General features: G+C 32.9%; 1 protein-coding gene across 1 annotated transcript; it reads right to left on the bottom strand.

The window, feature by feature from the left end:
• Positions 1 to 8,214: 8,214 nt before the first annotated feature.
• Positions 8,215 to 9,861, bottom strand: LOC134694270 (uncharacterized). Its single transcript, XM_063555274.1, has one exon. It carries the CDS (start codon positions 9,859 to 9,861, stop codon positions 8,215 to 8,217), a length of 1,647 nt encoding a protein of 548 aa, XP_063411344.1.
• Positions 9,862 to 25,927: the final 16,066 nt, after the last annotated feature.

Below are 25,927 nucleotides of genomic sequence, written 5' to 3'. Positions count from 1 at the left end.
ACTTTGGCAAAGACTCATTGAAGATATCAAATGTATTACTTTGTAAGCCAGGTGCGCATTATGCATGACGTCAAATTATCAGTAGCGCTCTGATAAAAAGTTTTCCTTTAAGAGGATGGGTTTCTCTGCTTATGATTGCAGTTCCTTACAATAATTGTATCCCTCAAATGAGCTCGACACGACTTTAACTATCTATATCTATTAACTACTTCTTACAAATAAAACTACGTATCTCTCCTAAGTCAGGATCCTGTAATTGAGTGGTTGTCATTCTTTTATCTATGTATTTCATATTTGTTTTTCCAAACTTAAATGTTGTAACTTAGGCCGTTAGTTTTCTAGTATGACATGTTTCGCGGTTTTCATGTCGGCCCATTTATTGGTGCCTATATACAGTATTCGTTTTTTTTCTCTAATTGTTGAAGGCCATTCGGTAACCTATACATTACTTTCCGCTAAATAGATGAAAGAATAAAAAAAAAACATTGGTTTTTAAAAGTCAGCCTTTTGTCTTTATTTTTAACAACTGGTGCTATTTTTCTTTGTCTAGATTCAATGAGGAAACATTCAGTTTTTTTTTAAATATTTGATCTAATTATAGAAGTCTCAACTTACTGACTCACAATTTTGATCTTTAATGAACTAAAATAGAATGTGTGACCGAAATATACATACCCATCCTTTATTATGCTCTTCTCTTGCTCAGTGTGCAAGTTTGAAAAGTTACTTCCGACCAGTACAAAAAACCTATCAATACATTTTTTTAGATTTTTTAATGTGTTATTATTTATTTAAAAGTCATTACACTTCATATTTAAATAGGCATTGGCTTACTCTCGGTATGGTTCAACTTGTCAGTAAAGCTAAATCTGAAAAAGTTCCAAACAAAATTAGAAAACTCAATCAATTTGTAATTAATATACACATGGAAAACAAGTATTGCAACACCGATTTGAAATTCAAATTAAAAACCACTCTTTATTTTTTTGTGATATAATTTGTTGAAATATAACTAGTTAAACATTATTTAAATCTCACCTGAGTTTAATCAATAAATATCGACTCGATAAGTTCTTATCTGCACATACAGCTACTGTACCCGTAAACAATAAAACAGATGCTTTAAATAACAAAGTTTATTAAGTAATGCGATTGACACCTTGTAATGGGTCCTCCACAACTCTTAACTGCAGCAACATGGCAGATTATCAGCATGAGAGAAGCAGGTATGTCGCTGTGACAATTGCACGTATTGTTGGTCATCACCATTCCACTATAAGTCGTTTTGAGAATAAAAATCAGGCACCAAACTATGTTAAGGTAACACGATACCGAATGACGTTACACCACAAGTTATCCTGACGTTATCGAATAACCAGTCAATGCAGAAGGTTCTACAATCACAAAGTGATTAAATAATAAAAGTCCTTTTATTTTTGGTAACTACATGTATGTGACATTTTTAGCGGTAACTGTTCCTAGATGCAGAGTGCCGATAGATTTGTTGCAATACGAAACGGTTATTTGACATTGATTGCTTTATCGTTTTCCGGCAATTCTTCTGCTCATTGTTTACCTTTAAAAATGTATTACTATACTTTCTAAATATGCTATTTCTTTGATATTTAAGCATCTGTACGATTTATCTTAAGATCAATATGTTATTATGCTTAACAGACTTGAGTTTTATCACCTTATTTTTATTCTTTTTTTTCTTTCAATAAATTCTTTTTCATGATGCACGCCGTATCCCCATAAAATTTTGTTTTGATAAGTAGAAATATAATTGATAGAAACTCAGGATGATGTGTGAAAAAACGGGAAATGGTTCAACTATTAATTCGTTTTAAAATGGTCGTCAAAAACACCGCTCGGGCAAAATGGAAATTGGAAATTTATTTGAATGAGAATACAGATAGACTTAGGCGAAAAAGCACAATTCAAGCAGACGTTGAAACTCATACAGAAAATAGTTTGTTAGTATGGAATGTAAAAAAGTGGTTTAACCAAAGTTGATAGTTAGGTCTGGCTCTAGTCAGACTAGTTCCCTTACAAATTTTTCTCTCTCGAAATTTACAAGAATACGACTGGCTTATTATGATTCAAACGGCAGAAAGAGACTATACATAAAACTAGAATCTCTAAAGAGCCTGTGTCGCTCACCTTGGTCTATGTGCATATTAAACAAAGGACACAAATGGATTCATGACAAAATTGTATTTTGGTGAGGATGATGTGTTTGAAGTTCTTACTTTACTGAACGATTTTGCTTCTTACAATTATATCTATCATGAACTTTGCCCATTAGTAACAGAGAACTATATTTGGTAAAAATTTACATAAATTTACCAAATGAATGAAAATTGTTAAAAATTGACTATAAAGGGCAATAACTCCTTAAGGGGTCAATTGACCATTTAGGTCATGTTGACTTATTTGTAGATCTTACTTTGCTGAACATTATTGCTGTTTTCAGTTTATCGCTATCTATAATAGTATTCAAGATAACCAAAAACGGCAAAATTTCTTTAAAAATTACCAATTGGAGGGCAGCAACCCAACAACCAGTTGTCCAATTCATCTGAAAAATTCAGGGCAGATAGATATTGACTTGATTAACAATTTAACTTCTTGTCAGATTTGCTCTAGATGCTTTGGTTTCATAGTTATAAGCAAAAAACTGCATTTTACCCCTATGTTCTATTTTTAGCCGTGGCGGCCATCTTGGTTGAAAGGCCAGGTCATCGGACACATTTTTTTTATAACTAGATACCCCAAAGATGATTGTGGCCTAGTAGTTTCAGTGGAGATTTTGTAAAAGATTACTTAGATTTATGAAAAATGGTTAAAGATTGACTATAAAGGGCAATAACTCCTAAAGGGGTCAACTGACCATTTTGGTCATGTTGACTTATTTGTAGATCTTACTTTGCTGAACATTATTGCTGTTTACAATTTATCTCTATCTATAATAATATTCAAGATAATAACCAAAAACAGCAAAATTTCCTCAAAATTACCAATTCAGGGGCAGCAACCCAACAACCGATTGACCGATTCATCTGAAAATTTCCGGGCAGATAGTTCTTGACCTGATAAACATTTTTATCCCATGTCAGATTTCCTCAAAATGCTTTGGTTTTTGAGTTATAAGCCCAAAACTGCATTTTACCCCTATGTTCTATTTTTAGCGGTGGCGGCCATCTTGATTGGTTGACCAGGTCACGCCACACATTTTTTAAACTAGATACCCCAAAGTTGATTGTGGCCAAGTTTGGATTAATTTGGCCAAGTAGTTTCAGAGGAGAAGATTTTTGTAAAAGATTACTTTAATTTACGAAAAATGGTTAAAAATTTACTATAAAGGGCAATAACTCCTAAACGGGTCAACTGACCATTTTGGTCATGTTGACTTATTTGTAGATCTTACTTTGCTGAACATTATTGCTGTTACAGTTTATCTCTATCTATAATAATATTCAAGATAATAACCAAAAACAGCAAAATGTCCTCAAAATTACCAATTCAGGGGCAGCAACCCAACAACCGATTGACCGATTCATCTGAAAATTTTAGGGCAGAAAGATTTTTACCTGATAAACATTTTTATCCCTGTCAGATTTCCTCAAAATGCTTTGGTTTTTAAGTTATAAGCCAAAAACTGCATTTTACCCCTTTGTTCTATTTTTAGCCGTGGCGGCCATCTTGGTTGGTTGACCAGGTCACGCCACACATTTTTTAAACTAGATACCCCAAAGATGATTGTGGCCAAGTTTGGATTAATTTGGCCAAGTAGTTTCAGAGGAGAAGATTTTTGTAAAAGATTACTTTAATTAACGAAAAATGGTTAAAAATTGACTATAAAGGGCAATAACTCCTAAGCGGGTCAACTGACCATTTTGGTCATGTTAACTTATTTGTAGATCTTACTTTGCTGAACATTATTGCTGTTTACAGTTTATCTCTAACTTTAATAATATTCAAGATAATAACCAAAAACAGCAAAATTTCTTCAAAATTACCAATTCAGGGGCAGCAACCCAACAACCGATTGACCGATTCATCTGAAAATTTCAGGGCAGATAGATCTTGACCTGATAAACATTTTTACCCTATGTCAGATTTGCTCTAAATGCTTTGGTTTTTGAGTTATAAGCCAAAAACTGCATTTTACCCCTATGTTCTATTTTTAGCCGTGGCGGCCATCTTGGTTGGTTGACCGGGTCACGCCACACATTTTTTAAACTAGATACCCCAATGATGATTGTGGCCAAGTTTGGTTTGATTTGGCCCAGTAGTTTCAGAGGAGAAGATTTTTGTAAAAGTTAACGACGACGGACGACGACGACGGACGACGATGGACGACGACGGACGACGGACGCCAAGTGATGAGAAAAGCTCACTTGGCCCTTCGGGCCAGGTGAGCTAAAAAGGCTAGATCTTGAAATCATTTTAGATTTTATATTCGTATTATTTTACGCTTGCATGGGTATTCGGTGTAGTGAGTTTTTATGTGTGATTTTAAATTGGAAATTTTTGTTTAAGTTTAGAGACAAAACCATTGAAAACGACTGAAAGATGATTAACAAAGTTGCCTTTGGGGCCCTGAGAGGCATATTGCTCATATAGGCGTCAGGAAAACACCAAGAATTTCCACAGTCTTATAATGAGTTTTTAGAACAAGTTTACAAGAATACATGCAAAAAAGAAGTTTTGGTTTTTCTCTGAGTGGATGAATATAAAATATATATGTACATTGTCGGAAAATATAAAATGTATTTGTACGAGCTTTAGAAACACGACGAAAAGCGAGACTAGTTGAGCTTTCAACTTGTTTCGTAATGAGTACAAATACATTTTATATTTCCGACAATGTACATAATTTTTATATTGTTTTATCCTGCAATTGACATCCGTCTCTTGAAACTTATTTTTTATAGATTTAAATCATTGCCTCTACTTTTTTCAAAGAAATCGAGATAGTTTAAACGCGGATCGCGAAGAGGACCAATAATTAACAGTTACGCAAAAAAATCAAATATTTACGTTACTGCTTGCTCATTATGTTATGGGGTAACATGAGACTTTATTTGTATAAGAACAAGTACAAATAAAATAAAAATGTATTTGTGTACATGATATTTGTACAATAGTTGGCTGATTGAAGGATAAATGGAGATATGGGGTATACAATTTATAAGATAGCAACATCTGGGTATTTAACGACATCAAAACCATAGACATCGTGACAAATGCTTATTAGACGAGTATCTTTTTATTTCTAATTTTTAGTTTTAGTTAACGTTGGTCCCCTAAATTGGAAAGTTTTGATAATTGTATTTAGTATAATTATCACAGTAACATTTCAGTTTCTTAGTACATATTTGTTTAAGTCTTTAAACTTTTGTACTTCTGTAGAAAATTCCCACCATAATGAAATAAGGAGATGCGGTAAAATTGCCAATTGATCAACATTCCACCAAAGACGAAGTGACGGAAATGTTACCTTGCTTACATTTCTACTACATTTTAGATCTCTAAATTACCATTCCACTATATGAACTGCATATTCAAAAATATGTATTGTCACCAAATTCCTAATAGAGCACGTACAAAAATTTAAAATCATATACATTGTTTAACCCGTGTCTATTTGTCCGTCAATCCCGCACTAGGTATTTATAGAGATTATACGGCTCATTATGAAGGACTACAGTCTTTTTGCTTCAGCTTTTAAATTATGTACAAGGTGTTACTACTTATATTAAAGGTGCACATATCGGCCGGATTTTCTTTTATTTTTTTGGTTCATGACAGGTTGGTGGATTAGGCATTTTGATAAAATATACAGGCACGCATAATTCAGACTCCGGCTTACATCTCCTACATGTGGAATTTCAAGCTAGAACTTTTATATTTCGCAGTTTGTTTTACTTATATAATGAATGCATATATGATCTCAAATTTTTTTTTACACGAATGACAGAATGTTTAACTTATATACAGTTTGCAAGGTTTGTCCGACTTATTAAGCACACATTTACACCACGCAGAGAACACTATAATACTATTGTCTGTATCAAGTCAAGAATACATGACAGTTGTTGATCATTTTTTTTATGTTTTTGAGCATATGATTTCGTCATTTCATAAAGGACTTTTTCGTTTTGAATTTTTCTTTGTTGTTTAATTCTTTATAATGTGTATTTTATCAGGATCATTATTTTCTTTACAATTTTCACATCTAACAGAATGTTTAAAAATGTTTGACTGGTGCCTCAAATGTGTTTTTTATAAACAACTATTTTCAAAATTGTATTGCATCGTCCCGAACATGCATAAAATATTTGCCACTGAACGTTAAACAACCATCAAACCGATCAATTAAAAATCTGTTAACTTCGAAAGGATTTCACGAGAAATTTGTCATGTTATTTTCACTTGAACTTTACAAAAATATGAAGGTATTTTTAAAGATTTTAATTAAATTGAAGAAGAAAGATATTATTTGAAAAATTGTATTTTAAAAATTTACGTGGATTTAACGTGTACAAAATTCCGGAGATTTATGCAAGAACTATTATCATAAGATTCACGTGGAACCAACCAGTTCACGCAAGTTTCAAGTATATGCTCGTTTGATGTGAAAATCAGACGAGATCAATGTTAATTCATGCGAGTGAAATTCCATGTGCAGGACGAAATAAAATTATATCAGTAGAATTTTATATTGCATTACAGGAAATTTAACAAACCCGACAGGGGAAATTAAAATAAAATAAACACCATTCAGATCCCGACAAAACGAATGGTGCTTATTTTATTTTCATTTCCCCTGTCGGGTTTTTGTTTTCAATACCTCTGAGCAGGAATAACGTTATATTCTGTATTTAATAACGTCACACGTTTCCGGTCAAATTCTAGACGTATCGATCAACTTTGAAGCCATTTATCTCAAAAACAAGGATGGTGACATATGAGTTTCTATACGTGTATGAATTCAGTATGCAATCCTGGATATTATGTTAGTTTTTTGTTTTTCTCCGTATATTAGAACATAGCCATCCTTTGCAAAATCTAAAAAGGTAAGCCGAAATAAAGGCATTTCCCCTATATACCTAAATAAATTTGACACCAAAATTGACATTTTTCTATGGAAATTACAAAGAAAACAAAAATGGTGACCCCCATTTTTTATTACATATTCCGATGAAACTCGATTCAAAGAACACGTGTGCCAAACATTTTGGAAATCGGGAGATATGCCATTCGGTATCGTGTTACCTTAAAGACCTTCCGAAATCAAGAAGACCCCCTATAACATCTGCTAGGGAAAATCAAGCATAATGAAGGTTGATCAGAAGGAAACCCATTGCAAACAATACAATCCTAAAAAGTGAGTGGTTGCCATACAGGAGACTTTAAACAAGAACTGTTCGAGATCGACTCATCGGTACTGGTTATCGTGCGATAAAACCATTTCGGGGACCTTTGCTTACGCACAGAAATACACTGGCCCGTATCCAATATTGTGCAGAGATCGTCAAAGTTGGAAATTATCATCTTGGAGGAACATCCATTGTTCCAATGGAATTCAGCTTATCTTACTTGACCCGATCGTAGCCCAGATTTCAACCATATCGAGCATATATGGGACACTATTGGGCGTAAAATGCGCCAAAGGACACCCCAGTTCAAACACGTCATGAAATAAACAATGCCCTTCATCAGGAATGGTTGCGGTTACCTCAGCAACAAATTTGTCGACTGGTGGCAGGAATCAGAAGACGTTAAGAGGCGGTTATCCGTTTGAATGGAGGCTGCATCAAGTACTAATTCTTTGGCGTATAACGGTCAACTATGATGTCAACAATCATCTTAAGATTAATTTTGAAATGTCTGACATTGTAAAGTTCGACTACAGTAAAAGTTACAAAATGCATTTTGTTTGTACAAAAAATACTTCATTTTGTTATCAAAATTGTGGTTAGATAAAACATTTGTGTCATACATTTTTTTATTCATTTTAATGCAAATGTTATCATTAACGATGTTTCAATATTATTTTACAAATATTTTATCATATTCTATCCAAAAAAAGAGGCTGATTTTTCAAGGTTTAAAAAATCAAGGTGTTGCAATATGTGTATATATAAAAAACTTATTGTTTATCTTTCGGCTAATCACCAATTCTCACAGTCATTTTAGTGTTCATTAAGTTTTATAGATATTGATAGATCTACCATATTCGTTTAGAACTAACAGTTCTTTTGTTTCTTTGTTGTAAGATATACAGAACGGTCCATTAATGCCGTCGTCTGCTGTCAAGACAATGTCATGCTTCTGTTCATCATTAGATATTTTATGTATATTGTCTGGTGAACATCCTCTTAAATACACATCCCCACAGTCATCTACGGCTACATCACCAACTTCTTCCAGTCCAGGACTGATGTATATCTCACGTTCTGTTCCATCCGAAGAAACTAAGAATAATTTATTATTATCAAAGTCAGTACAATAGACATCACCATCCTGATTGGCACAAATATAATAAGGATCAAATGTTGTTTGTAATACTTTATGATTTTTACCATTAATATCCACAATGGTTATAGTGTGAGATTGATTTTTTACCCATATCTTGTCCTTTAAACTGGTGATTCTCGTACAGTTTCCTTCAACTTCAATTATCCTTCCAGGCTTCAATGATGTCAGGTCGATGATCTGGATACCTGCATCACCAACAGCTACTACAGCATGATTTTTGTCAAATAAGCTTATATCTAGTGGTGAATAATCCAATTCAATCACGTTGGAGTTCGATCCATCAACTGTACAAACAAAAAGTTGTTTGCCCCTGTTGTGACAGAGGAGTAACCTATCAGCAGGCATAAAGCATCCCCTATAGATACGTACTTCATTATCTAATTTCGTGGTCTGGAATGAATGTGACAGTGATAACTTTCTTTTGTCTTTCACTAGAAATTGACCTTGTTGATCAATATCTAGTACAGGTATTTGGACTTGAACATTTTCTATCGTTATTGTACCCAAGTCTGGGACTACTTTCTTAATTTTCGACTCAGATTCTGACGGATGATATTTAAGTATCGGAACAGTAGCTGTTTGGATTTCTCTGATTTCTAATTCTTTCTGGTACGTTTTTGCATCTAGAAATTTTACCACCTGGAATAAATGAACTTCTGATGTGTGTTGCTTCAGTGAATTTAGATCACTTTTCCATGTAGACAGCGAGTCTGAGCTGGATTGTATGATATTTCTGTTTCGGGACACACTCTCAGTACAATTTGTATACTTAGAATCAATATCTTTATGTATCTCTGCTTCTAACGTATCTAAATGAGCAATGATTTTCCGTTTGATTTCAGACACCCTTGTCTTTATTTTGGAACGACTTTCGTCCAAATCTACGAGTGTTTTCTCACTTTGACATCGTCTGTTCTCTGTAACTTGACATAGGTTCGAAATCCTTCTATCTAGATCAGAAATAGCGGTACCATCTTTCACGCCTCTAGCAGCTTTTTCAATTGAAATGACCGACTTGCAATTCTGGTGTGATACGGGAAAACATGACACGCATATTACCTTGTCATGTTGACAGCAGTACAGTGCAATTGTTTGATCTGGATGATTGTCGCAGTTCTTTGACAATGTAAGAAGTGATGAACTCAATTGTTGTATCTCTTGCGTTGGTATTACCTTGTGAGGCGGGGACATCCTTTCGTGGACTCTGGAACACGCTTTACATACAAGTTCACTGCAGTCACTGCACCAAGATACAGCTGTGATGTCTTCATCACTGCGCTGACAACCAGCACAGAATTTACGGTCCGCCATTCTGTAAGAATAGAAAAACATAGCGTCTGCAGATTTTCAATAAAAGAATGAAAAGTGTTGCGGCCTTCTTTGACCTCATGTGGTCTGTAAAGAGTTTTCGGTTAAATTTAGACATAGCTAGTATTTTATCTTATTGCACTTTTCAAAAGAAATGATATAAAAAAAACATTTTTATCCTTTTAAAGCGAGAGTGATCACTCTGACCTGTCTCAACTCCTTATCAGATAATAACTGAATAACTGCAGAAAAAAAGAAATGTTATATCTATCAGTTTTGTCTTCAAGAAAAAAAAAAGAAATCAAGAATGAGGTAAAAAAATACAGTACATCAAGTTCTCCACATTAAATAAGACAACTGGATGATAGTTTGTGACAAAATATATTTCACATTATGAAGAGTGTAAAGAATTTCCAGGAATAAATCTTTTGAAAAAATAAAACATCAGTTGAAATAAATAGACGAGTAAGAATGTCTTTAATAATTTTGGAAAATTGTAAAAAAGATAGTACGAAAATATGATACTGTTATCTTAATATCGTAAGGAAACATCAAATAGTGAAAATAATGAAATCTAATAAGAATAAGAAAAAAATGGAACTGCGGAGGGGATTCTCTGCATAAGCGTCTTTTATTGCAAGCCGTTTTGCTATTTGTTCTTACTTCAAGATATCTCTTAAACTTTCTTAGATATCTTATATAGTTTAAAAGATATCTTATATAGTTTATAAGATTTCTTATATAGTTTATAAGATTTCTTATATAGTTTATAAGATATATCAAATTAGTTTATAAGATATCTTATATAGTTTATAAGATATCTTATATAGTTTATCAGATATCTCATATAATTTATCAGATATCTTATATAATTGTCTTTATAAGATATCTCATAAACTATATAAGATATCTTATAAACTATATAGGATATCTTATAAACTATATAAGATATCTTATAAATTATATAAGATATCTTATATAAAAATTGTTTATAAGATATCTTATATAAAAATTGTTTATAAGATATCTTAAAAAGTATATAAGATATCTTATTAATTTTAGGAGATATCTTGTATAACATTAATGATATCTTATATAATACATAAGATATATCATAGTATATATAAGATATCTTATATATCATAGGAGATATCTTATTTAGTTTATAAGGTATCTCATGAAGTTTATAAGATATCTCCTAAAGTTTATAAGATATCTTATATAGTTTATCAGATATCATATATAATTGTCTTTATAAGATATCTCATAAGCTATATAAGATATCTTATAAACTATATGAGATATCTTATAAACTATATAAGCTATCTTATAAACTATATAAGATATCTAATAAATTATATAAGATATATTATATAAAAATTGTTTATAAGATATCTCATATACTTTATAAGATATCTTATAAACTTTAGAAGATATCTTATAAAGTATATAAGATATCATATAAACTTTTTGAGATATCTTATATAACATTAAAGATATCTTACATAACATTAAAGATATATCAGTTACCATTAAAAATATCTTATATAATCTATGAGATATCTTATAAAAATGAAATTATATAAGATATCTTATATATTATATAAGATATCTTATATAATCTATGAGATATCTTATAAAAATGAAATTATATAAGATATCTTATATATTATATAAGATATCTTATATATTAAAGGAGATATCTTGAAATTCGAATAAATAGTAAAACGGCTTGCCATAGTCTTTGGTCAAGAGAAATATGAAGAACATTGTCAAAACAACATCGATTCGTATTTATCAGAGATTAACACTGTCACTTTTAAAGTGATGTAACTATAAGCAAATTCAAAGGGAAAATTGGTATATGAACACAGCTTTAGTGTTTGTGTGTTCATTATATGTCTCCATTTCTTTACATTATAATGCAGAAACGACTGACGTCTTTCTTGAAAATGTCAACAAATGAAAGACGAGATGATACCATGCAGAGGCACATGCAAATTCATAGATGGAAAATAAACAGACATCGCCGTGGCTAAAAAGAAAATAAACAGATAACGCCGTGGCTAAAAAATAAAAATAAAACACAGGCAATTAAGTCTCTGGATTGAATATGAAAACACCTCAAAATGGCTTTACATGTAGTTTTCAAATAATCAAAACATACACACTTTTTATGTTTTATTTTCGAAATTGTTGTTTGATATCTACTATATTTAGCCTTGGTTACCAACGTAAACAAACAGTTTCTATTGTCATCGTTATCATAAGAAGTTTCACTATTCAATTTTGAATATAATTGTTAGATTAAACTTACCTATCAAGTTTGTTTAAAACATAGAACTGTGTCTTTTGTTTTTTATCAACCGAAGCACATTTAAATTACTTTCGTTTTCAATGGAAATTCCCACTCAATTAAAGGGAGATGATTTAAATGTTCCAAAGGTGATTCGACTGAATCGGCTCGTAAATTTAATTCGAATATTTGTTGATGTTGATAAAAAGAAAGACATATTTTAAGACTGCGTAGCTAATCAATTTGTTATTACAATAATAAATGGGTCATAATAAATGTATTGTCATTTATATAGTTGCCTTTATGGTTACACAGTATACCGTATCGCGTTTAGCAGGTTATTTTTGCGTGTTTAGAGATGTGTATATGGCGTACATCTACCCGAAACATGTGACCAGAAAAGAGAACTATGTTATTTATTTCAATAGGATTAAATTGATCGAAGGCTTTGTATATATTACCTTACGGATCTTTAATATTCAAAGATTCCATTGGAATGGGGCGAGGATACATTAGCGGCGGATTAAGAGCGATGTATAGAGCGTACATCTACCCAAAAGATATGGAAAAAAGAGGAACTAAGTAATTAATAAATCAATCAACGTCTATCTTCGAAAAAAAATAGTAGCTTATAAAAGGACATTAAATTCCTGGATAAATGTGCATTAATATTTGTGCTAGGAAACCAATTTTTATATGAAAATCATTTGAAAGTCTAAACAATAAAGTCGTTCAGTCATGTTCACTTCGCTTGAAGTTATTCCAGTACTGATTAGATACTTTCAAAAATATGTATGATGTTTTACCTGGCTTTGGGAACTCCTGCAAACAAAATGTTTTAAACTGTACTGAAAATGTGTGTTTGACCTGTCCAGGAATTGAACATATAACCTCTTAACCTTCTTGCAGCACACAACAAGGAGACTATCCGGACAGATTGTACAATCAAACTACATTTACACACTCAAGTAACTGGTCCTAGAGGTGCAATTTTGTTTATGTGAATTCTTTATTTATTCACCATCACTACCGTCATTTCTAATGTTGGTCTAGTAAACAGTCATTTAAAATTATTAGTTTAAACATATTTAGTTATAGTGGGTTGGGAAACAAGTTATTACAAGTTGTATTAAACATTTCCACTTTGCAGGTGCGAGTGCTGCCTTGTAGGGGAATTAGCCAGCATTTTTTCGAAATATACAAGGGTGTATTTAACGTGCAAGAGATATGACTCTCTCTTAACACGAGTCAGCCGTTTATCGTCCACTTCCGACAGATTATCATAGTTTTTGCAAGACAATACTCGGAAATGTTGTCAAGGGAGACCCGAAAATTCAGTCTGAAATTTTATCCCCGGAGTGAGGATCGAACCAGGAACCATTGCATAAGAAGTCCGATGCACTTTTGTTTTCTATGGATAACATTTTATTTAAACATGTGCAATGAAAATTCACCAGACAGTACCTGATATAAATTACATCTGATGTTATTAATTTGTAACAGACAGTTACAGTATGAAATTTATACAATATTTCTGCATGGTTATTTGATAACGGAATTGTCAGATATGAAATATTTTTTCTAATAAGAAATGTTCTTTTCTCTGATTTAAAGATAAAAATACTGAGAAATGTATTTTCTTAACAATGTTTCAAAACAGTCTACTGAATTGAGCTTAACTGGAGGATTCAATATACGAAATTTCCTCCTTTATAGATTCTTAATCATAATGAAATTAGCGACCTATACATAAAAATCGTTACTTCTTTTAAAAAAAACATAAACATAGCTTGGTCAAAATCCAGCGTATTTACAAAAATATCATCAACATTACACATGAAATTACACTAAACAAGGCTCTGCTTTCATCAATCTGAATTATCCATTCCTTCATAACAGTTTGACGACTTCAAAATCAAATACAATGTACTTTTGGGTAAAATTGAACTTTCAATGACGAATTAGCAAATTATCATGACTGTTTATGTTATAGTAATTTAATTTGTTTTCCTAATTAAATATATAATTACGCAATACGCAATACAATGTATGACATCTATATCTCACTACTCTACATGTGGCCTTAATAATGTTTTCCTCGTATTATTTGAAAACAAACGTCAAGTACTTGAGCAAATGGCATTAAACATGATAGATTTTCACATACAGTTAATAATACGAGTAAGAAATTGTTTTGATGAACTCTTAAAATTTTTATGAATTCATAATACATCAATGTATGTATGTATACCTACTTAAATTACACTGAACATGTAAAGTGCCCACGCATACACTTTTAAATGTGTCGTGACGAACGTGACTGAAGATACTTATACAAATTCAAAGATAGAATTGTTAAATGGACAACGCAGCTTTAGTGTGTGCTTATTCATTATAGGTCCCCATTTCGTTACATATTAATGCAGAAACGAATAATGTCTTTCTAGAAAATATTAGTATACTACAAATGAAGGGAGAAAGATACCATACAGAGGATCATTCAATATTATAGATAGAAAATAAACAACCAAGGCCGTGACTAGAAAAGAAAAACAATCCAGATATAATTCAGTATCTAAATTAGATATGAAAACACCTCAAAATGGCTTTGCATGTAGTTTTCAAATAATCATAACAAACACACGTTTTATGTGTTATTTTCGAAATTGTAGTATAATTATCCTTGGTTACCGACGTAAACAAACGATTTGTATTGTCGTCTTTATCATCAGAAGTTTTACTTTTCTATTGTGAATTCAATATGATTGTTAGATTAAACTTACCTATCGAGTTTGTTTCAAACAAAAACTGTGTCTTTGTTTTTTTATCAATCAACCGAGGTAACTTAAAATTACTTTCGTTTTCAGTGGAAATTTCCATTCAATTAAAGGGAGATTATTTAAATGTTCTAAAGGTGATTCGACTGAATCGGCGCGTAAATCTAAATCGAATTCGTGTTTATGGTGATAAAAAGAAAAAGATATTTTAAGACCGTGTAGCTTAACATTTTGTGATTTCACATTTACACATGTTTATAATAGTATATGGGTCATAACAAAAGTATCGTCGCTAATATAGTTGCCTTTATGGTTACACAACATACCGTTTCGTTGGTGAATTTCGCGTGTAGCTGTGTATAGAGCGTGAATATATCCGAAACATATGACAAGAAAAGGGAACTATGTAATGTATTGCAATATAATTAAATTGATCCAAGTCTTTGTATAAATTACTTTACAAATCTTTAATAAACAATGATTCCATGGGTATGGGCAGGTATACATTAGCGGCGGGTTAAGAGTGAGTTAAAGTGCGTACATCTAACCAAAAGATATATGAAAATAAAAAGGAACTCAGTTATCAAAAAATGAATCTACTAGTACTGCAACTGACATCGAAAAAGATGCTTAGTTAACGAGTTTAATGGTCCGGAATAACACAAGGCTGCAAATTGTTTTAAATAATAAAATAATATCTACATTTTAATTTCCGTCTGGTCGTAAAACGTTTCTATGGTCACATTTTTGTATTTTATCCCTTTAATGGGGGTACCCCTCAATTTAAGGTTTTGGGTAGTAACTTTAAAATCCAAAAATATATTTTTTGGTTAAATGTCCCGCTATTTTCGTAAATATTTGCTATGCACATATCATCGGAATGATGAAGACATACATGTAAATATAATACCATCTCCAAGTCAAACTTTCAAACTTAAAGTTGGCTGTTTTTTTTAGATAGACATTTAACGCATTTTTCTTTGAAAACGAGAAAACATATGATCCAAAAACAGCATTTGTCATTTGAGAGGACAAAACATATTTTTGCGATACTGCATGCAAATTTTGTTGGGCAAATGCCAAACAATTTTGTATAAACTCAAAAACAGAAAACATCATTTGTACCATTTTTATATTACGGAAATTTCCTATCCATCATTCAGCTCCACCATTTATTTTTTCCTTCACAATGAATTTGATAGTTTCGATGTGATTATGTAGGTTTTGTATTAGAGGTTAATTTATTTTTGAGTGATTTGAATATATATAGTAGTTCTTTCGTGTATTTTCTGTAAATAAGTAATATTTTTGTTAATACAATTTTGACTTTTTTTTAAAGTTAACCAAATCCTTCGGATACGAGGTTTTTCCGGATAATGACTATAGTTGATATTGTATGAAAATACATTGTATGTGAATGTTTAACCTCAGAGCAACTAATATGCATGCAAGTGGTCTGGGAAAGGTACTATTGAAGTTTCGCTGAGATTTGGTGTGTGACAAGGGGATGCTACACCCAATTTCTCGAAATTGGGCGAATCATCAGTCATGTTATGAGATCTAGACTTGCACCAGAAGGCAAAATTGTTGCGTCTTTAAATTAGATTGATTGATTGATTGTTGGTTGCTCAACGTCCAGTGGCAAATATTTCATGCATGTTTAGGACGAGAACAAGTTAACAATAAAAACAATAGGTAGGTCTTGTCATAAAAGAGGCCATTCGGGATGATGGTCAGGAAAATTTGGACTGCCATTGGAAAATGATGGTGTATTGGATTTGGACAAAAAATTCCAATTGCCACAGGCCACCTACGGACCCCTCAAAGAGTTGTTGCAAGGGTTCTTAACGTGCAAAGAACGTGGCACTCTCTTTTCACGAGTCATCGGATTCAACGTCCCCATTCTGACCGGACATGACTGCGAACTTCATACATCCCGCACAGCCAAACGGACGCCCCACTTCGTTTTACTGCCGGTCGGGAGAAAACCGAGTGACCATACTTCGTTCCCCCAGTCACCCTTGGGGAACTTAACATTAGTAACAACAGAAATCCATATATGTGATCAAACTGATCGACATGTATCCTCACAACCTGACACTTTATACGATCTCGAGCTCAGTTTCTTCCTTGTAGTTTGGATATGAAAACAGGTTTTTTGTGTAAAAAAAACCTTTAAAAAAAAACAGAAAACTACACAAAACTGAGTCCTCTAAACGTGTTGACAATCTTTTAAGTTGTGCTAAATAATGTGAGTAATCATTTATCCGTGCATTACCAAGTACTTATTGAAGTCAACACCTGTGCAATTAGGTAAAATAGTTACTGAAAAATTAGAATTTGAACTTGCTGTCAGTTCATTGATAACGATTGTTAGTGATGATCTGTTCTTCCATAAGAAAAAGCCTTTCTCATGTAGCACATCCTCTACATATACCGATCACTTTTACCCAGGATTGTCTCTGACGCTTACCAAACTGCCAAACTCCAGAACTAATTAGATATTGTGACACCTTACAATTCAGACACAGTGGGGCCACAGTCTATGTTAAGACTTTCAGAATTACACCTAGGTGTGTCTGAAAACATCAAGGATGCATTAAAAGAAAAACAATTACTTCACCCTGCCGCCAGTGCTCTTATGAGCTATGTCCTCGTTTGGGTATTTCTATGGAAATGATGCCCGCATAGCTTCTTGATAGATATAGGAAGATGTGGTATGAGTGCCAATGATACAACACACCATCCAAGTCACAATTTATTAAAAGTAAACCAATATTTTCGGTTACGGTCCGGTCTTCAACACGGAGCTTTGGCTCTTAAGTTCATTTGTTAGTTAATTGATGAAAAATAACACAAAGGCGCTTCTTAATCGTATATTGTCCCTAAAGATAACAAAATTTCGTAAATGTATGGCTATTACAAAATCAATCGTTTCTATAACAACATTCGCCCCATTACATTTGGGATTGGCCGTGCAGATATATCATGTATATGCATATGGGAATATGGGTCACGAACATTGATCGAAACTGTGCAATCACATTGGTTTCCTATGCAAAGGTAAGACTTTATCTGACGAGTTTGACCGAATCAAGACGGTGTTAATGCTCCAGATGGCATTTGTACTTAAAAACTGTGTTTGCTTTAAATAAACCCTGTCCTGCGCCGAACTTGTTCTTGTAAAAATTGAGAAGAGATTGATTCATGTCTCTATTTATTGAATACTTGAGCTAGTATGTGTCGCTTTTAAAAGGTATATAAGGATCATGACTGATTTTGAATTACAACATTAGAAAATTGGCATTACATTGTGTAATTTTTCATCCTTCCCTTAAAAAATTGATGAGTTAACTTTTTTTACCGGGATTATCCCACTAAGACAATGTTCATGCACCTAACTGACTTTGTTTTATACTCAACCAAACCCCTTATCAAGGTAAGTAACACTAATGAGGGTTTTTTTTAACCTCGCACTCGCCTCGGGTGACTATGGTACATGTTGTGTTATAACTGATCTGTCCAGACTTTGCAAATACACAATATGTATTTATCTATAACTAGATACTAATTTTCACAAAATACACAACCTTTTAGATGCCAAATTAAAAACACTGTTTCAGCACTCGAAGATTATTTTTTTTCAAAGATAGAAAAAATATTTAAGTAATTTGATAAACTGGTGTTTTATAGTTTAGAAAACAATTCTGTAATATACTGTAGTGAAACAATAAACACAATATGAAAGTTTATGGATGTGAAAAGGTCAAGGCCACTTCTTCTTTTCCTATGTCATAAATGGAAAAAAAATCAGAAGGTTCTAAATCAACGCCATTTTTTAATGGCAGCTCTTCATATAAGTAGTCAAATTTGTCGTTTTAACATCGTTTATAGTATATGCTTATGATTGAACCGTTTTTGTAGCAATCTGTAGATTAAATAACAGAAAAATTCTTCTTGCTGTTCTTGTGGTTGAAATATTGATATTTTTAGGTCTGACCTTTGATCTCAATTTCACAAAAATGTGACCAATCTTGATTTTTACGACCCAACTTTTCTTGTTGCACACGTTTTCCTCTTTCCATCGATATATAATTTAGGTGTGTTTGCTTCCGGACCATTAAAGTTTTGAAAAATGAACTGTGGTTGCAGTACTATACGTTTATCTTCGAAACAATTAGTTGCTTATATTCAATTCCTGAATTACTACCTGTGTCAGGAAACCAAGTTTAATCTGAAAATCATGTGCAAGTCTGAACAATCAAGTCGTTCGGTCATATTCACTTTGCTTGAAATTATTCCAGTTCTGAGTAGATACTTTAAAAAGAAATACGTATGATGTTGATTTCTGCAACCAAAATCAAACGGATAATGGGCATAGACTGAACAGTGCTGAATTTACCTCAAAGAAATTGAATGACTAACAATTACTTAAGGATTGACCTTGGATCATGACGATAACTCTTTAAATCAGTAATGCGTTTGTATTAGTCAAGTTTCGTCAATGTATTTTAAGCATTTCCCTGAAACAGATAGGAAATCATCTTTGTTATAACCTAGAACATAAGAATGTATTTATGAAAATTGTTGACACAAACGTATACAGTACTTACAATGTACTGTACGCACGTATCAACGACAGATCTGATACTTAACGTTCGTTGGCAAATGTTACAGACATATAATTTAACATACTAAATTATAAGCCTTGTTTTGTGCTCTACCTGAAGACATTTCACTGAGCACGTTTTTGTATCTTGGACTAATTTAACGCCTGAGTTGACCTGGCTTTGGGAACATGAAAAAAATAATGTTAAAACTGTTAAAAAAACTTTTGTTTGACCTGTCCAGGAATTGAACAAATAACCTCTTAACCTTCTTGCGGCACACAACTAAGAGACTATCCGGACAGAATGTACAATAAAAACTTCTTGCGGCACACAACTGGGAGACTATCCGGACATAATCATAATAAAAACTTCTTGCGGCACACAACTTGAAGACTATCCGGACAGAATGTACAATAAAAACTTCTTGCAGCACACAACTGGGAGACTATCCGGACAGAATGTACAATAAAAACTTCGTGCAGCACACAACAAGGAGACTATCCGGACAGAATGTACAATAAAAACTTCTTACGGCACACAACTAGGAGACTATTCTGACAGAATTTACAATTTAAACTTCTTACGGCACACAACTAGGAAACTATCCGGACAGAATGTACAATAAAAACTTTTTGCAGCACACAACTAGGAGACTATCCGGACATATTTTACAATCAAAACTTCTTGCGGCAAACAACTAGGAGACAATTCGGACAGAATGTACAATCAAAACTTCTTTCGGCTCACAACTAGGAGACTATCCGGACATAATGTATAATACAAACTTCTTGCAACATAATACCTAGGAGACTATCCGGACATATTGTACAATAAAAACTTCTTGCGGCACACAACTAGGAGACTATCCGGACAAATGGTACGATCAAAACGTCTTGCGGCACACAACTAGGAGACTATCCGGACGAAATGTACAATCAAAATGTCTTGCGGCACACAACTAGGAGACTATCCGGACAGAATGTACAATCAAAACACATTTACAAACTCAAGTGACTTATCCTAGAGGGACATTTTTTTTATGTGAGTTCTTAATTTATTCACCATCACTCCCGTCATTTCTAATATTGGTCTGGTGGACAGTCTTTTTTAAATTATTAGTTTAAACAGATTTGTTTTTAGTAGATTGGGTATGAAGTTTTTACAACTTATATTAATCCCTTTCCACTTTGAGGTTGCGAGTGCTGCCTTGTAGCGGCATTAGCCTGGTTGTTTTGTGTATTTTATTTGCAAGAGATATGGCTCTCTCATAACAGGGGTCAGTCATTTTTCCGACGAACTATCATCTTTTCCTCAAGACCATAAGGCGCTGATGATGTCAAAGGAGAGTAGAAAGTTCAGTCCTTGAAATTGTATCCCAGGAGCGAGGATCGAACCAGGAACCTTTGCGTTAACAGTTCGATGTCCTAACCAATACGCCACGGCTCTGCTCGCATAAATCTAAATTATTAATTCATTCATAACAGTTTGACGACCTGAAAATCGAATACAATGTACTTTTGATGTAATTAGAAATTCAATGATGACTTGGCAAATTATAATGACTTTATATTATTGTAATTTTGTTTATCTAAATCAATATAAAAATTCAGGCCACGGCACGACATCTATATTTATCTATGAGGCCTTTTATTAAATTTGTCCCTTGTATTAGTTGAAATACAAACACGTACTTGTGCAAACGGCATTAAACATGATAGATTTTTCACATACAGTTAATTAGAGTAAGAAATAGTTTTGATAAACTCTTAAAATTTTGATGAATTCATTATAGATCAATATATGTATGTATACCTACATGTACTTAAATTACTCTGAACATGAAAGTGCCCATGCATACAATTTTAAATGTGTCGTGACGAACGTGACTTTAGATACTTTAAAAAAATACATATTTTAGATGACAATAACAATGCTTACACTTTGGGATGAAAGGCATAGAACTAACTTAGATAAGATTTGTTCCGAGCTGACAGATTTTTCTACACATTCTACGATAAATCAGTGCTACGATTATATATCTTAACATAAGTGGTAATATGCATATCAGCCCTGTTTTTTTCCAAAACAATCTAATTACAACGGTGAGAGAAATACCGATGAAAAATTAATGATCTTATTATAATAGTCCAGTTGCCAATGACCGATTTCATTCTGTTACATTTTTGTATTACCACCTTGTGAAACATTTTTAGTTGCTTCCCTTTGTCAATCGTAGACTGGTTCTATACAGTTCAAACACGGACTAATGCCTTTGTAAAGCATGAAAAGTTGAAAATAATTTACATGTATAGGCGTTTTTAACCATTTCCAATGTAAAATAACTATTGGTATTTAAAGTTCCAAGCTAAACAAACGTTTAAAGGTAAATCAATGGATGTTTGCACGTTGCACACATATACACTAGCTCTTCGTTGTCAGTTCAAATCGACCTTTATAAGCAAAGACGACAATTAAAGTGTATAAATAATTTCAAGGTCAACTATAAAATGGACAAAGTACCCGGCCCGATTAGTCTTTGTATTCATCTGATGAGTTAGTATAAAAAAGAAGATGTAGTATGATTGCCAATGAGACAACCGTCCACAAGAGACCAAAATAGCACAGAAGTAAACAAGTAAACAACTATAGGTCACCGTAAGGCCTTTAACAATGAGCAAAGTCCATACCGCATATTTAGCTATAAAGGCCCCGAAATGACAATGTAAAACAATTCAAACAAGAAAACTAACGGCCTTATTTATATGAAAAAATGAAAAAAAATAATTTTATAACACATTATAAAACAACAACCACTGAATTACAGGCATTTTTAACTGATTTTTATAGTTTTGTTCTTATGTTGTACTGTTATACATAAAGGCAACAGTAGTATACCGCTGTTCAAAACTCATATATCCATGGACAAAAAACAAAATCGGGGTAACGAATTAAAACCGAGGGAAACGCATTAAATATAAGAGGAGAACAACGACACAACACCGAAACGCAACACACACAGAACGGACCAAGCAACAGACAAAACACCACGAGAATAACAAATATGACAGCAAAACCAAATACGTGAATTTGGGATAGACAAGTACCGTGCCACGTCTTATCTCAATATCTCAAAAATAAGAGAACACACAAAGGACTCAACGTTAAAATGCAACACACACAGAAACGAACAATATTATAACAATGGCCATCTTCCTGACTTGGTACAGGACACTTTTAAAGGGGTTGAACCTGGTTTTATGACATGCCAAACCTCGCACTTTAATGGCAAAGTTAAATATTACATTGAAATGTCAACATAATATTACAGGACTACAATACAAATAAATAGGAGTACACATTAGACAAAGAAAAACATGATGAATAGATAACAAAAGGCATCAGGTTTAAAATTCAATACGCCAAAAACGCGTCTTGTCCACACAAGACTCACCAGTGACGCCCAGATATAAAAGTTTGAAAGTGAAAAAAGTACAAAGTTGTACAGCACTGAAGATCAAAAGTTGAAAAGGTTTTGCCAAATACGGCATTGTTTGTATGCCCGGGATAAGAACATTCTTATCATATAGAACAATTCATGCTATTGCAAACAGTAAATTTTAACAAATGAATATGAAAGATATATACATAATGAAACTGAAGTATAAACTTATTACAGAAAACTAAACCCGAATACATGATGCTAAGTTCAATACAGCATAGACACACCCGAATCAGTCCAGGCATCAACGCAATTAAAAAAAATGACGTCACATACGGTGGCGAAAGGCAAACGTTACGCCACATTTGAATTTGTGAAATTCAGAAACAGCATGACGTCACACATGAAAAACTATAATTCAAAAGTGAGATAGAATTAGGATTGCTTTAAGATTATATTAGAACTAAATACTGATAATTCATTAAAACAAAATGCATATTGCAATACTTATTAATAGCAATTAACTGTAATATATATATGTCCAGTTTGTTATGAATCCAACTTCAAACGTAATTAATCGTACAAAATTAGATATAATTAATAAAGGCGGTGATTAATTTGTCTATCCGTAACACCTAAATATAATAAAAAGACGTCAACACATTTGACAAAATCCGATAAGAATTACAGATATAACATTAAACATGTAAACTAAATACATGAATTTGGGATAAACAAGTACAGAAACACGTCTTATAGTAATACGAATTCACATTCAGCAAAACAGCCACAATCGGGAATAAGTCACGTTAGGTAATTAAAAGATTAGAAGACATAATGACAAACCACAATCTACCATGTGGTAAAAATGTCCTTAGCTAGTTTGGTTAAAGAGACATCATATGGATCCACCTATTCGTGATGGTGTCCATAAAATTTACGAAGTGTCAATTTTAATCTGTCCTCCTCATAACTTTGTTGGAGCAGTTTCTGCGTAAGGAGCACACTCCTGTATATAAAGTCCGTATAGTGTGAACAGGCACGTGAACGACCATACGAAAGGGCAGAGGGTATGTTACTGCTAAGAAATGGGAAATTGATAATTGGGAAGTTGAAATCGTCCCGTTTATCATAGATTTTCGTGTGAAGTCGTTCATCTACGTTAATATTGATGAAAAGATCAAGGTATGAAGCAGTCCTTTTGGTATCATTAGTATCCTTAATTTCAAGTTCACTGGGATATATGAGATGTAAGTATTGGCTGAAGTATGGGTTGTTCAATGATAAAACATCATCAATATAACGGAAAGTAAAATTAAAGAATTTTGCAAGGTGCTTTTTCTTTTTGTCATTTAGAAGGTTCTGAGTAAATTCTGCTTCATACGAATACAAAAACAAATCAACCAGCAGGGGTGCACAATTAGTACCCATTGGAATACCGACTGTCTGTTGAAATATAAATCCTCCAAACTCAACAAATATATTGTCGATCAAAAAGTCCAGCATTTTAATAATACCATCTTCAGTATATTTTTTGGAAGATTCAGTGTGATTCTTTACAAAATATGAATTATTGTATCCCAAAACAAGAAATTTGTATCTACGATTCCCATTTTTATAGAAAAAGCTCTGTTTTATGAGATGGTGAAGTCGATCTTTCAAATGAGCATGGGGAATAGTAGTATATAGCGTAGAAAAATCAAAAATGTTATGTTGCTGCAAAATTGCAAAGATTGTGATCGAAGGTTAAGCAGTAGATCTTTCGAATTTTTGAGAATCCATATCTGGTTAACACCACTGGTAGAATATATCTCCTCACAATATTTTTGCAGCCCATCTTTTACTGTAGAAAGAATAGTAGTCAAAACTTTAGAAAGATGTTTAGGCGAACATTTTGAAGACCCAGCTATGTATCGTTCTTTATATGGAGTTTTGTGTAATTTAGGTATCCAGTATAATGAGGGCAAGTTTTCTTCGTTTTCTTTGATGTTGATACCAAAAGAAAGAAGGACAGATTTATGATTTTGTAAAATTTCATCCTTGGTAAATGATGTTAAAGAATATGTACGATTACCAGTAGTTTTACCAATTCCAAGCTCTGTAGTGAGACATTGCAAATAATGTTTTTTACATATGAAGACAATATTATTGGAGGCTTTATCTGCCGGAACAACGACATATTTGTCATGCAAAGAAGATAAAGCATCCACAACCTCCGGATTCTTGAAAGGGTTAAAAACTCTAGTACTCATATTACATCGTAGTTTTTGTATGCGCCTCTGAATGCATGATCGAATAGCTTTGATCCATTCAGACAAAGTGTCCAGTTCGGGTTCGTCTGGTTCGCGCTTTACCCTTGTTCTTGCATAGTCCTCTTAGTTGTTCATTGGTAACAATACCAAGGTCACCAGTAATAATATGACCAGCTGGACTATAATTGTATTGAGAAGATGCACATGAGCAATCCGGAGGCTTGGATTTTGTATCTTTGAGATTAAAAGCCTCTAAAACTCTCTTGTGGTTGAAAATCTTTGATGCAATAGACTTGGTGTATGTATAAGAAATAACAGGTGTAGCTTTATTTATGAAGTAATCAGGTATAGTTTTTTGTACAGATTTTTTATGGAAAATATTGCCAATATTTACAGCATCTAAACCTTTATTGGCGAATTCCACCTTAAAAAAGTTACGTTTTTCCTCACTATTGGATGTAGTCAATACGGATTTGAAAAGTCTATGGTTAGCAATGTCCATGATAATTGCAACTAATCTATACACAACAGAACGAGAATCAGTAACGGAAGTATTTTTGGCATCTTGAAATAGTAAAGAAAGTTTTGACAATGGAATGGAGTATAATTTAGTTCTAATATGATGAATTCCTAAAGGTTTTTGAACAGACGTTAATAGACTATCAATTGTCACGGTGTGTACAGCAGGTGGTATA

Source organism: Mytilus trossulus, chromosome 13 (assembly GCF_036588685.1).
Source record: "Mytilus trossulus isolate FHL-02 chromosome 13, PNRI_Mtr1.1.1.hap1, whole genome shotgun sequence".
NCBI classification, from domain to species: domain Eukaryota; kingdom Metazoa; phylum Mollusca; class Bivalvia; order Mytilida; family Mytilidae; genus Mytilus; species Mytilus trossulus.
This window is presented reverse-complemented; position numbering and strand designations above follow the sequence as displayed.

Bases quoted from the DNA above. Each gene is read 5' to 3' on its own strand.
- LOC134694270 (XM_063555274.1), bottom strand. From the start codon at position 9,861: ATGGCGGACCGTAAATTCTGTGCTGGTTGTCAGCGCAGTGATGAAGAC.